The following is a 14,869-nucleotide window of genomic DNA, read 5'->3' on the forward strand; positions in this document are numbered from 1 at the left end:
TATATGTATCCATGTGATGTTTTCACATGTACGTATGTATCCATGTGATGTTTTCACATGTACATATGTATCCATGTGATGTTTTCACATGTACAAGAAAGAATGTGGGCACACACTCATCACAGCAAAACATCATTTACCTTTACATTTTTATTGTTTTTGATTTTTTGAGTCAGGGTCCCTCTGTGTCATTCTGACTGACCTGGAAGTCAAGGAAATCCTTTTGTATCTTCCCTGAGTGCTGGGATTAGAGGCGTGTGGCACTATGCCCAGCTGAGAAGGGCTTTGCTACCAGTCCAGGCTAGTGTCTGCCTCCTGATAGCTGGTGAAAAAGGGGTGCACCAACACAACTGACCCCTAGTTTTCCTTTTAAATCATAACTAATATTAATCCTTCCTATCCACCAGCCAAACCCTTTACTGGAAGTCAAATGACCTGTGTTCTTGAAGAAAGAGAATTGGCTAATATAGTACTCTATATAGATAAAGCAACGTCATGCCAATAAAAAGCTGTATCCTGAGCCTGGAGAGGTGGCTCAGTGGTTAAGAGCACTTGCTGCTCTTGCAGAGACCTGGGTTTGGTTCCCAGCACCACAACTCCACTTTCAGGGGATCTGATGCCCTGTTCGACCTCCTTAGACACCAGGTACCCATGGGGTGCACATAATGTGTATACAGATGAAATACTCAAACACAGAATAAAATCTAAACTTGAAATCTGTGTCTCTAATATTGCAAATAGCCAAGAGAAAGCTGAACGTATCGCCTACTTACCACAAGCATACCACTGGGGGCCCATACAAGAAGGGTGTAGCGTTGGCCTGGCTCAAAATCAGAGTCAACTTCAGTGATTGGAGATCCAGGAGAAGATATGTTTATGCTTGTCAGCTTGTTTACATCAAAAGTCATGAAACCGTCTGTCTGGATGGGGGTGAGGTGGGGGAGGAGGTAGAGTCAGCACTGTGCATTTGAACACTGTAATGCCATGTTACATGGCAATCCACGTTCATATACATCCAATACCTTGTAGGGACTTCACACTTGGCCTCCCACCCACACAGACACTTCCATACAGTTCTTCTGTATTGCCACAGGGATTATATTATTCACCGAACACTTTATTTTGTTTTGCTCTAAGGAAACTCATTCTGTGAAGTCATTTATGGTACACTGGAGAGATGGCTCAGTGGTTAAGAGCACTGACTGCTCTTCCAAAGGTCCTGAGTTCAATTCCCAGCAACCACATGGTGGCTCACAACCCTCTGTAATGAGATCTGATGCCCTCTTGAGGAAGAGACCTGGTCTGTCGTACTTATCATCTTAGACCATGAAACCCAATATGGACAAGTTCAACAGAACGGCCAGATACAGGCTGCCCATGCATGCTCCAGCATTGCCAGGGCATTAAAAAAACTATGTAAAGAACAGTACCAGGAACTGGGGGTGGTTAAGTGGCTGTTCTTCCAGAGGATCTATGTTTGATTCCCAACATCCATATGGTGCATCACAACCATGTATAACTCCATTTCCAAGGGCTTTGATACCCTCCTCTGGCCTCTGAGGGCACCCGGCACATATGTAGGCAAAACACTCATACACATTAAATAAATAAATAAATAAATAAATAAACAAACAAACACAAAAACCACCAGACGAAAAGCAATGGCTCTGGTGACATCAATATGGGCTTCCTGATGACCAGGAGCCAAGCTTCCAACACCTTCAACAAGGTCATCAGCTTGTCGGGTCTAAGTTCACTGCTCAAAGTGCGGTGGACCAGGGATGGGAGTAGATGAACCCACACCATTGAGGTTAGGACCTCCAGGTTCTCCAAGTGACCAGACTCAAGGCTGGGGACCAGTATTCAAGGGCAATGACCTTTAGAGTAGGGTTTTGACACCAGCATTGCAAACACCAGGACAGATATATCTCTTTATACAGCACTGTGTGTGCCTCCCCGTGGAGGCTGAGCGCCCGTTGGCTTCCATACGTGAAATGCCAGCATCACACTCTTGGTTTGTAACGACAAAGAACTGTCTGTAGAGACTGTCCAAAATCTCCTCAGGGATGCTGTTGGCCCAGTTTGGAGCCGTGGAACCTCCCTGCTGTTGGAAGGGCAGCTTCTCAGAGCAGCAGCACGCAGGAAATTACACAAATGCAGGAGTTCTGGCCTACAGATCAAGTCAGCCTCCTCCAGGGTACCAGCGTGATAAGTGCCCACATTCAAGTCAGAGGCCCAGCGGCCTAGAGAGTAATATGTCGTGGGCATCGGCATGTGACAATCTTAGACTGGCTTTGGGGTTTATACAAGAACCCATAAGAACGGATCTTTTGAGTTGGGTTGTAAGCCAGGGGAGAAGATGAACAAAGGAGGCCCCATGGCCTCTCACTTACTTGAGACATTTGGTCAAGGGTCACATTCTCTCCAGGAAGAAACACATTCATGTCACCGTTTCCTATGTTCAAGACTTTAATTTGGACTTGATTTTCTGTAGCGAAGATGGGAAGAGTTTTCTAGGAAAGAGAAAAGGATATCAACAGTGAGGACTCCTGGACAGCCACTGTCGCCCTGGGTCTGGGGGTCACTCTCCTCTGCAGTCTATAGCTGCACCCAGGGAGACGTGGCAAACAGCCGGATAAGCCCGCTGGTTACATCTGGCATAGCCATGGAGCATTATTTAGCCTTAAAAACAAAGGGGATCTTTTTATATCCTCTAAAAAGGGTAAACCTTGAGGGCATTATAAAAGAAGCCATCCGTAAAAGGAAAAATGCCCCATGATTATATGTGGTGATATTTTCTTTGTGCTGTAACAAATAAAGCTTGCCTGAAGATCAGACTGTGGAGCTAGCCACGCTAGTTAGCCATAGAGGCCAGGCAGTGGTGGCACACACCCTTAATTCCAGCTCTTGGGAGTCACATGCCTTTAACCCCAGCATTTGGGAGGTGGAGACAGGAAGGGATACAGTTGGGCGGAGAGAGGGATTTAAGGTGGGAGGACACAGGCGATCATGGCATTCAGTCTGAGGATCCCTAGAGACAGGATACCCCATTTGGTCTGAGGATTCGGTAGAGGGAAGTATCAGCAACTTCCGATCTTTCAGCATTTACCCCTCTATATGACCCGGGGTTTTTATTATTAAGACCAATTAGAAATCATACAACAGTTGTAATCCTGTGATGCTCAGAGCAGAATCCTAGAGATAGACTGTAGAGTGGTGCCTGGCACTGGGCTGGATTAGAAAAAGTGCACCCAACAGGTTTCAGGATCGGTTTAGTCATTAACCCTTAGTAGATATATTAAAATCCAAAATGTGTTTTTCCCTGAAAAGGACAGTGAATGTATTTCTGAAGTGCCTGTCTGTGAACGATAAGCCTCTTCTCATCAAAGCGCCCAGAACAACTCTGTGAACTCATCTCCCAATAGGGAAACTATTATAGACAGAAGCTATGCTCGCTGTCTTTCCAACTAAGGAAGCCCGTCCATCAGTCCCAGGACCTCCTGTGCCCTGCCAGGACAGAACCCACTGTGCACCCTCCTCCCCACCAGCACCCTCCCACTATCCTTTACCCTAGCAGTTCGTATTGCTTATGGGGAGAGCCCCCTTGTCTCCTCGAATCTTCCCAGTCCCAAAGAGCTCACGAGGGGTCCAGGAGAAAACTCACATCGATCTCCACCTGCACAATTGCAGCCACCACGAAGGCCATGGAAGCCAGGAACATCCCAACTGTCATCTTCTTCAGGGAGCTGATGAGGACAGGAGGAGAGTGGACATCAGCCCGTCTCACCCAGACAAACCAAGAGCGGGACCCAAGGGGAAAGCCTCAGCCTCTCCCAGCCCGGCCACTTCCCTGCAAAGATAGCCACCTCCTGAGCTGTCATTGTCTTGTGAGTGTATGTAGGGACATTTCATTTGTATTTTGATAAATAAAGCTTGCCTGAAGTTCAGAGAGTGAAACAGCTGCACTGGTCAGCCTTACAGACGAGGCAGTGGTGACACACACCGTTAATCCCAGTAGCCACACTAGTTTGCCGTAGAAACCGGTGATAGTGGTGCACGCCTTTAATCCCAGCACCAGAGAGGAATATAAGACGGGAGGAGACGGCTCTCACTCACAGTCTCATTCTGAGATCCCTGGAGGCAGCATTGCCATTTTGGACCGAGTAGTAGTAGAACCAGTGGCTGGTTGTTTTGCTTTTCTGACCTTCAGGTTGAACCCCAGTTTCTGTCTCTGGGCTTTATTAATTATGCTCTAAGTGTATGTACACACGCATGTGAGGATACTCTCAAGGCCAGAAGATCATGTCAGATCCCCTGGAGTGGAGTCACAGGTATTGGGTGCCCTGGACCATGAGCTTGAGAGGCAACCATTCCTTGTGGCTGAGCCATCTCTGAGTTTTTTTTTTTTTTCCTGTTGTTATTCATGGCCAGAACTAGTGAGGCCAAATAGAACCCTTATCTGCATTATCACGTTTAATTTCCAGAAATCCTGTGGCCATAAACTAACACTTCATGTATGTACAAATGATAGCCTTGATCGTCAGCTTTTCTCAGGTTTCCATTAATAGAGCATTTTCAGAAACACTGCATACAAACATCTCCCTTTAAAACTGTATGCGCGCATCATGCAAATGAGTGCGGATTTATACAAGCCTATGGATGCACATGAGGAGGCCATAGGCTGTCCGGTGTCTTCCGACCCTGCCCACCTTATTTCCATGAGGCAGGATCTCCCAGTGACACGTAGCTTATCACGTTTGGCTGAACTGGTTAGTCACTACACGAGAGGGATCTGCCTGTCTCTGCCTGCAGCTCTGAAGTTGTGGGCGCACACTGCCTATGCCTGGCTTTTGACACAGGTCCTAGGGGTCTGAACGAAGACCTTCACGCTTGTACAGCAAGGTCTCTTACTCAGTGAGATATCCCCCATGCCCCTGATCTCTCTTAAATTGATTTCTTTAAAGTCTTCACCACCATCAGGCCTTGTAGAACAGCCTGTAAGCCATCTCCCTGGGTGGCTTGCAAGTTCAGAGCCAACCTGGACTGTAGAATAAATTTAAAACTAACCTTATCTCAGAATAGAAAGGAAAAAGAAGCTTGGTGTTCTACGTCAACAGAAGAACAGTTGTCTGGCATGTGTGAGTCTCCTTCATTCAATCTCCAGTACCGCAAAAATAAAGTAAATAAATGCCCCACCCTCTAGGTAAGTGGTTTTCAACCTTCTAACACTGCCACCCTTAATACCTTTCCTCATGTGTGGTGGCCCCTAACCAGAAAATGATTTCCGTTGCTACCTCATAACCGTAGTATTGCTACTGTTATGAATCATAATAAGAACAGTTGTGTTTTCTGATGGGCTTAGGTAACCCCTGTGAAGGGTTTTTTGATCCCCAAAGAGGTCATGATGCATAGGTTGAGAAATGCTGATCTCGGTGGATGCTTCTGGAAGCAGAGTCTTTGCAAAACCCTGAACCAAATAGCATCGCCATCAACCCCAATCAAACAGCTACCTACGTGAAATTGAAACATTTCGCAATGAGAGGGTATACCACGGCATCCATGATGGGGACCATGATGACAATCAAGATGGCATTTACAGTCTGCGGAGGAAGTGGAGAGGGGCCGTTAGCACTGTCTCAATAAGCACGTGGACCTCGGAAAGGGACCCCAGGGGTTTCTCCTACCTGCATCTGGTCTGGCTGAATTTCCATACTTCCCTAAAAAAAGAGGAGGAAAATATTACTGAAAAAAAAATGCCATAAAAGGGAGGGAGGAAGGGGGCCAGGGGACTGACACGAATAGGTGGTGACCAGCACAGAAGGGCCACAAGGACAGGCAGACTTACAATCTTCCCACTCATGGTTGTTGCTTGCAGCGTCCACCTGGAGCCCTGGAAAATGAACACGTTGATTGCGTCATGGGGGCGTGTGGCTTTTTAGAATGTGATGATCCACCACTGAAACTTCTAAGTCAGGACAAAAATGGTATGGGATTTGAAGTCGTCACAAACATCCAACTGGCTTCTACTCCATCACAATACTAAGAAGACAGAGACCAGCGGTACGCCCGCAGACCTAACTCTTCCCTGGGATTCATGAAGGACCCAAGACAAAGGAATCCTCAGAGGATGCAAAAGCACAAGGCTGTGTGAATACATGGTATCTCCTCTCAGGGTGAGCTCATCGGGGCATGGTGTTCTACGTATGCTGGCATCAGTATCGAATATCACAATTGTTAAGAACCATCTTCTGAAAGCTATGGAGGGGGTTTAAATGCTTCTCAACAAAGACAGAGGTGGCCTTAAATCTGGGCAGCCTAACTGCAGTTCATCTGTTTCTTACAGGATGTGATGATGTTTTATGGCCAACTAAACACTCAATGGATCAATGGAAACCCATCGACTCCATGGGGAAGACAACAAGGAAAACGGCAGAGTTGTGTTGTTTGAGTTCTTAGTATACCCCAGTCACTGGGGGCCTTGTGTGTAATGTCCAATGTGGGCCTCACAGCAGAGGTGGGTGGGAGGTCAGTTCTGAGCCAAGTCACCCAGCTGTAGGGATGTCTGTACTTCTCGTGCAAGTCTGATTCTACTTAGACTCCCACCCAACATGCAAGGTGGTTCCTTTGTCCTGCCAGGATGCTCTGCGCTTCACACTACAGACAAGGAGGTGTGTGCACGCTCAAATGTTCTCCAGGGACTGCCCTCCCTTCCGCTAGTCCTGTCTGTACAGTGTCGACTAGCTGTTCAGTCTCTTGAAGAAACAGTATCTCCTTGTTCGACTAGCGAGTGTTGTATGCTGGGTTAACTGACATGATTGTATAGATTCCAGTGTGTGTCCTACACATGGCCTCAAATCACGTCTGTGCACATATGGGAAGCACTAACGGGACCTTGGTTATCATCACAACAATAAAGGAGAACATGAGGCCAAGAGGGATGTGGGGTGGGTCAGTTGGAAGGAGGTGATTGTGTATGGATGTGATCAAAATACATTGTATAAGTGCGTGACTGTTTCAACAATGCAAAAGAAAGAACAAAGCCACAAGTCTGGTCTGGTCAAGCACTAGGAGGGCTTGGATCCAGTCATTTCCAAGCCTGTCTGGTGCTTTGAGCTCACTATTCTGTTTTTAAGAAGATCTAGCACACATCTCTTCCATACTTTTCTGCCGTACTGGGTCAGTAGAACAAAACCCTGCCCTCGGTTCTGACTGGCAAGGGTCCCAGACGCTCTGAGGCAATCTCCCCAGGGTTACTCTAAGTAAACAAACCTCGTTTTCTTCATTGATTCACAACAGACATGTGGATGGAACCTCTCAGGGTATGTTTTAACCAATACACTCAATCTGATGCAACAATTAAATCAGCAAAATAAAAAAAAAAACTGGAAGAGCATTTTTAGGAGCTGAACATGCAGTGTGACCGGGTGACCTAGCGGTACTCGCTACCTTCTGATGAAACAAGACACATACCTGCTGATCAAACAAGGCCCAGAACATGGGAAGTGGGATATACAGAAACATCACCTTCATGACCATCTTAACTTGTGAGATAAGCCGCTCCTGCAGGTAGACAAATCAGCCCAGGCTGGAGTCAGCAGCAGTTGCTACTCTGTTGCAAAGTTGGGATATTTGCATCTAGGACAAGCTGGGGGTGGTTATTCGGTCTAAGGAACATGGCCACAGGCTTTAGGAAACCAGAATGTTCTGCACACGTGACAGTCCCAGGGAGAACAGCTGTTTAGGGGTTCAGCCACCAGAGCTTACTCCATGTCAATCCCAAGGTTACCACCACCCCCGCTCCTCTGTTCCACGTAATGGAAGCTGACCGGAGTGGACAGCTAAGACAGGCTCACATCTACCATGGCCAATGATAACCACTGTTTTGGTTATCAGCCATGCAGAGATGCACTTCACATGCTATTAAGTGTGAGGTGAACAGGCTGAAGGTGTTGCCCATGTAGCTAACACTCTGCTTTGAGCTTTCCTTTCACGCCTGCGTCCTGAGCAGCCAGGTCCACTGGAGAAGATGGGAGAGGTGACTTACGTCGTATTTCTCTTTAGCCCAGTCCAGCCAGTGTTCCCTCTTGGGAAATTGCTTACTTCGATGCCTAAATCTGTTTTTGATGGCAAACTGAAGAAAGGAAGAAAAATTAATTTAAAAAGAGAATCAACTATACCAGAAAAATACATTTCAATGATTTCCCTCTTAATGGACAAAGATGGGAGGAAAAGCCCATTTTTAACTAGTAGATACCAGCATGGCGCATTTGCTGACACCTTCAACAGGTTCTCTTTCTAATCCAGACGCCTGTGTTCAGGTCCCATGTCAGTACTTTACCCCTAGCATGTTCCATAGGAATGTTCCAACACATTTGTATTTAAGTTTCTTGCAGCCAATTAATAATCAAAAACAAAGTACATAAAACCCAGTCCCAGACAGGGTTTCTCTGTGCAGCCCTGGCTGCCCTGGAACTTGCTTTGTAGACAAGGTTGGCCTCAAACTCAGATATACACCTGTCTCTGCCTCCTTCGTAATCCTTTATGTCTCTGCTGGGATTAAAGATGTGAGCCACCACCACCTGGCTCTATTTGGTAAGTCGTATACAGAAAAAAACTCCCAAGTCCCCTAAAAAGAAATCATCTTAAAGGGAAAATCAAAACTTGGTTGAATTTTTCTTTGTTTTTTAAATTGAACTTTGATTTGAAGGAGGTGGAAGGCAGAGGAAAGTTCTGGAATGATTTAATGTGGCCAGGGAAGGGGGGGGAGGAGCAGGGGGGCGGGGAGGGGAGGTGAAGACAGCACTTACACCGATGCACTTGGCCACTTTGCTCATGATGTTGCCTTGGGGCTTGAACTTCTTATACATCCCACTACCGAGGACAAACACAACTGTACAGGGCAGAGGAAGAGGTGTCACTGTGGCCTGCGCCAGGGCTCCCTGTGGTCTGAAAGATGCTCATGTATCTGTACCATCCCGTTGTCTGGAAGCATGGGATTGCATATAGGGCCATTCCCCTGCCTCACGGGTAAAGAACTGCTCCTGATTAGAGCAACCCCCAGGGCCTCTGGGGAGCAGGACATCTGTGCTGCAACACACAGACCACAGCCTCACGCCTCTATCACCCCCCCCCACTGCCATTCAGCACAGCTATCTGAACACAAGTCCTAGCTATTTAAAGGAGAGCAAGGGCACAGGAGCTTCTGCATGCCATTGGCTTACATTATTCTACAAAGACAATAAATACAGCGTTAATATTTTTGGCTGTAATAGCAAGAAGAATTTTCTTCCTGCTCTTAATATTCAGGAGAAAGGGATTAATCTGTTAAAAGGTTTACTTAATCATCGATGGTGGAATCCCCACCTCCAACTATTGTACAGAAGAAGCAGGGCTATAATTAATTGCTTCTACAGCTGCTTTGATAAATATGAGAGACCCTTTTCGGTGAGGCTATTATTCTTTTGTGGGGCTTGGTAATAATAGGCATTTTGTGAAAAGGACCCAGGAAGACAGCACTTCTGTAGGAAGCCTACATTAGGTTTCCAGATCACCCAATGCCACAATTTGATAACTCAGAGCATCAATGTATCGCGTGCTTCTTGTTAAGCCTGAGGCGTTGACAGTCACTGCCCTCAGGGTCAAAACTGTTCTGCAGATGCCCTTCATGACCAAGTTGCTGATGCTGGCACATGCCAGCATTTTCCCCTTTGCTAAACACTACTTTAACCTTTCAGCTTTTTGACAAACTGAAGCCTAGCTCAAGCACAGAAATTTCTAGAAGAGCTTCAGATGTCTGTGGTCTTAATTCTTTCATAAGAAGAAACAGAATCTTTTTCTTAAGAATGACTTACATGGACTAGATGAGAATTCACCTGAAGTGTCTTTTTCTACTCAGAACTGAGAGAAGCGTATGTAAACCCTTTAGAGGAGAGCGGCCATCTTTGAAGGATGATGGGAGAAAAGAGATGTTGGGAAGGGGTAAGGACAGTGGTTTCATAATGGTAAAACAACGCAAAATTGCTTCAATATGATAAAAAGAGGTGAAAAAATAGTTCTATATATACTAGTAAGACCTGGAAACAAAACCTGGAGAAAGGTCGAAGGAGCCGTGCAGACTTGAGAGGACCATTGTCTAGGCCTTTTTCATACTAACTCTCGACTCAGAACATTCCAGATTACATCTTTTCATTTCTTAAGAAAAAAATACTCAAAATTAATGCACATGTGTAGAATCTAGATTCTATCATTCATCTATCTATCTATCTATCTATCTATCTATCTATCTACTATCTGTTCATCCATCTATCCAATTATCTATCTATCATCTATCTATCTATCTATCTATCTATCTATCTATCTATCTATCTACTATCTGTTCATCCATCTATCCAATTATCTATCTATCATCTATCTATCTATCATCTATCTGTTCATCCATCTATCCAATTATCTATCTATCTATCATCTATCAATCAATCATCTATCTATCATCTATCCATTTCTCTCTCTCTCTCTCTCTCTCTCTCTCTCTCTCTCTCTCTCTCTCTCTCTTTCTCTCTCTCTATCCCGAAAGTAGAGGGGGGAGGAAGGGGAGCAGCCAGAAGGATGAGGAAGGACTGGCATAGGTAATGGGGAAGCAAACATAAAAAAGATAGAAAGAGATAATGACAACCATGTATGAACTGTCATAATGAAGTCTGCCATTCCGCATACCAGCTAAAAGTAATCTAAAAAGAAATACAGCCCCTGATATAAAAAACACACGCGCAAATAAATATAACTACTATTCTCTGACCCACATATTCCTTCCAGCAGGAAAGGGGTGGAGCAGACACCCTTGGCATGATGTACAATGGGAACTTAGATCCTAGCAGGAGTATTTAGTGGCCATTGAACTAGATTCTTTACTCAAGCTGATCCCGTTTCCCTCCTATAATATAGCCGCCTCACTTTCTCCTCTCCTAGAGGGAGAGCATGCCAAACACCCAATGCAGGTCTGCACAATACTTTCTCTTACAACTTGGTACATGGACGTAAAAAAATTAGCCATGACCTGGGCATGCATGGGCTTGTGTCCCTTCAACCCATTTTTACTTACTTAGGGAAACAGCCATGAGAGCTGCCGGAACCCCAAAGGCCAGTGGGTAACAAGCTTGTTGAGTGTGGATTCCACATTCCTGAACTAAGGAGAAATAATGATTAAAATGCATCATTTTTTCTAGTATATCCCATTTCCTTTTTTTTTTTTTTTTTTTGGTTTTTCGAGACAGGGTTTCTCTGTGGCTTTGGAGCCTGTCCTGGAACTAGCTCTGTAGACCAGGCTGGTCTCGAACTCGAACTCACAGAGATCTGCCTGCCTCTGCCTCCCAAGTGCTGGGATTAAAGGCGTGCGCCACCACCGCCCAGCTTATCCCATTTCTTAAAAAAAAAAAAAAACCCTCCCTGATTACACCATATTGTTTTTGCTTCATGTTCTGGATTTAGTTGTTTGCTTCAATGATGTCATTGCCAGCTGAGCAAACTATCTCTATAGCTTGTTTTATGGGTTTTCTTTTTAAATTTTGACATTATTCTGTCTGTCTGTCTCTGTCTCTGTCTCTGTGTGTGTGTGTGTGTGTGTGTGTGTGTGTGTGTGTGTGTGTGTGTGTGATGGCGTGCGTCTAGAAGTCAAAGGTCAGGATTCCATTCTCCCCTACTGTGTGGGTCAGCACCTTTACCTGCGCAGCTACCTCACTGGCCCCCTCACCAGTGAATTTTCTAACCAGTGGAGATAGCCATGACCTGGACACTACCTTTCAATATCGCGAGCGTCCTGTCAGTATGGTAGCTAAGTGCCGTATGATTTAGGAAGGGCCAGACAGTAACTAATTTTTAGGCTTTCAGGTCCCTTTGTCTTTGGTCACAGCTCCTCAACTCTGCCTTCATAGGGGGAAGCAGTCAGACCTACATGATGGCTATCCAGGTTCCTGGATGTGACCCATACTTGGTCACTCTGACCGAGGGCAGAGAGCAGAAACCCTCAGATGCTTTCAGTGGGATGTTGACGCATTCTGGAAGGACTGGATCCCACAGGGATTTGGGTCTTGTCTTAAACTGGGTGTTTCACAATCCTGTGGAGAAGAGTTAACTAGCGGGAAGTGATGGTTGGGTAGATGTCCCTGCTCATGCCTGCACACGTGGTCCCATTCATGACAAAGCCGAAGGGCCTGTCCCTCGAGCACTGTCAATCAAATCCCTGTTTGAGGGGTTGTGGCTCCCCAGTTTGTCACCCGTTCAGTTTACTACGTGTGTGCAGTTGTGACTTTACTTTAGGAAGCCACTCCTTTGATCTGTTCTGTAATTCAAACATGTACATTGGTCGGAGGAACCTGGAAGTGGGAGAGGAAGTGAGGGAGTTGTAGTTCAAGAATAAAAACCAAATTAGGGTGGGCGAAGTGTCTGCCATCTTCAAACTATGATCCTAACTTCACAATTTAATTGGATTCAACCCGAGACACTGAGGCTTTGTTAGTTTGTCCAAATAGCGGAAAAACCTTCCACTCTGCGTGGAAACCTCACAAGCTCTCCGTGGGGCGTGAACAAGCAAAGATTAGGTCGTGGTTGAGAGTTACTGATATTCATCTCTGTTATTTCTCTGGTTTGGCGCCATTCCTTCTTATATGCCCTTGGTTCTGTGGAGTAGGGTCTCACTGCAAGCCTAGGTTAGCCTTGAACTTACAGCTTCCTGCTTCTGCTTTCCAAGTGCTGGGATTATAAGTGTCAGCCAACACTCCTCTCACACATCTGAGGATTTCTTTTGGAAACTGAAGGACAAACCTTGCCCACTAAGTTGTTCCCAACTCACTGAAACACCACAGGAGGGTAAAGAGGCAAGGACCAAAAGTCAGCCATAGCCCGCTATATGTTTTCCCAAAAATGCTGTGGACGATATTGTTCCCCAAGTAACACATCTTATATTAGAAAATCGATGGTGTGGGAAGGATGACTAGGGGTCTCCAGGGGTCCTAGAATAAGGAGTCAAGAGAGATTGGAAGCGGGTAAAACATGTAGGAAAGTTTACAGTTTAGATTTTGACAAATATCTCAGCGTGTGTGGCAGCTTGGCCACTGGAGGAAAAAGGGACAAAGCAAAACCAACAAGACGAGGACCCAGCCTTTGTTTTGAGACAGGGGTCTCACTGAGTAGCTCTGGCTGGGCCAGAACTCCCTGTAGAGACCAGATTGGCCTCAGACTCACAGGGATCCACCCGCTTCTGCCTCCCCAGTGTTGGGATTAAAGTTGTGCCACCAAACCTTGAAGACTTGGCCTTTGTTACTTGACTTTCTCATAATTAAAGAGAGAAAACCAGCTCCTTCTAGATGGTTCTTACCCCTCAGTATGGGTGTGACAATCGTGGAGATCAGACTTCCAGCATTGATGGCCAAATAAAAGATGGAAAAGAACTGGTTCCTCTGCTTTTCCTGTCACGGAACGGACAAAGTTAGATCATGACAATTTTGCTGGGAATCACGGGAGATGATAAGCTCAGAGCTGAACTCACTGCCGACTTAGTCTGGTTAGTATTCTGCTTTCAAGTATCCTGGAGAAGAATGGAACAGAGATCTGACTTGTTCCAGAGATTTGATCTCTAGAGGGCTGTCAGTCATTAAGGGGCTCGTGCAGAATTCACATTCTTACCTGACCTTCTTCAAACTGATCGCCACCAAATGCAGACACACAGGGCTTGATTCCTCCTGTGCCAAAGGCTATCAGGATCAGACCGATCATGGACAGCGCTCTGGAGAAAGGAGTGGTTTGAGGGCAGGTCCTCAGAGGAGGGAGCCTCCCCCATGCTCTCCCTACAAGGACCAGGTGCAGCGGCTGTCACCTGAAGGTTCTGCCTTAATGCACAGCACCCCGGGTAATGCACAGGACCCCAGAGAATGCACAGGACCCCAGAGAATGCACAGGACCCCGGGCTGAGTGTTGAATGAAAACAACACCACAGGCCTTTAAGTCACATCTTTGTCTAATCATTTTTCACCCACGAAATTGAACATATCTTGAAATCTGAACAAAGATTTATATGTGGACTTTGGGGAGGCCTTATCATTTCTAATAAAAGAAAGATTACATGAAAATATTCCTTAAAGGGCTGAGGGTGTAGCTCAGGGGCAGAGTCAATGCTTAGTATGCACGGTGTGGTTCTCAGCACACACGCAAACACACAAATTCCTACTGAACCAACGTAAGCCTTGTGTCAATCAAAACAGACTCGTGATGGTCATGGAATGACATTGGAAACATGACTTAATTGCAAAGCAGACCATCTGACCAGGCGCTGCGATCTCCTCCCTTTGCTGCCAGCGGGAAAGGCCAGAGAGCAGCAGATCAAATGAGAAATGGTTGGTTGTGGGACCAAGGGCTCCCTATTTCAATTTTAGTTTTGTTATTTTCCAGGTTAGCTGCAAACATTTTACCTCCTGGATTAAAAAAAGAGGCCATGGGGCAGCAGGAAGAATCACGACAAAGTATAAAGACACATGCATGGAAAGTCACCATTACTTCATATGCTGACCTAAAAAATTATCTGAAAAGGAAAAACCCATAGCATTTAGGATTTTAGAGTTTTGCCCAAAGTTAGGCACTATAAATCTGAAGTTTTGTAATGTTTTACTAATGTTGCTTAAAATATTTAAAATGAGATCGATGAAGTCTCTCTTGGTCTGGGGTTCTTCCTCCTGGCTACATTGGCTGGCCAGTGAGCCCCCCTGGTCTGTCTGTCTCTGCTCCCTCAGGGTTGGGAGGTGAGGGTGGGGAGGTGAGGGAGTGAGGGGGTGAGGGAGTGAGGGGGTGAGAGGTGAGGGGGTGAAGAGTAAGGTAGAGAGCC

At 45.8% G+C, this 14,869-nt stretch overlaps 1 protein-coding gene across 1 annotated transcript in view; it reads right to left on the reverse strand.

The window, feature by feature from the left end:
- Positions 1-14,869, reverse strand: part of Slc15a1 (solute carrier family 15 member 1) — a 26,994-nt gene that overhangs the window by 10,293 nt on the left and 1,832 nt on the right. Inside the window, exons 5-16 of the mRNA XM_013349311.1 lie at positions 13,678-13,777; positions 13,370-13,460; positions 11,099-11,182; positions 8,808-8,890; positions 8,045-8,131; positions 7,489-7,560; positions 5,846-5,890; positions 5,685-5,717; positions 5,515-5,600; positions 3,665-3,746; positions 2,394-2,513; positions 774-920 (exon numbers count right to left, since the gene is read on the reverse strand). Of these exons, the coding sequence (XP_013204765.1) occupies positions 774-920; positions 2,394-2,513; positions 3,665-3,746; positions 5,515-5,600; positions 5,685-5,717; positions 5,846-5,890; positions 7,489-7,560; positions 8,045-8,131; positions 8,808-8,890; positions 11,099-11,182; positions 13,370-13,460; positions 13,678-13,777 (1,030 nt within the window). The remainder of the gene's footprint in view (positions 1-773; positions 921-2,393; positions 2,514-3,664; positions 3,747-5,514; positions 5,601-5,684; positions 5,718-5,845; positions 5,891-7,488; positions 7,561-8,044; positions 8,132-8,807; positions 8,891-11,098; positions 11,183-13,369; positions 13,461-13,677; positions 13,778-14,869) is intronic.

This window comes from Microtus ochrogaster, chromosome 17 (assembly GCF_000317375.1).
Source record: "Microtus ochrogaster isolate Prairie Vole_2 chromosome 17, MicOch1.0, whole genome shotgun sequence".
Lineage (NCBI taxonomy): Eukaryota > Metazoa > Chordata > Mammalia > Rodentia > Cricetidae > Microtus > Microtus ochrogaster.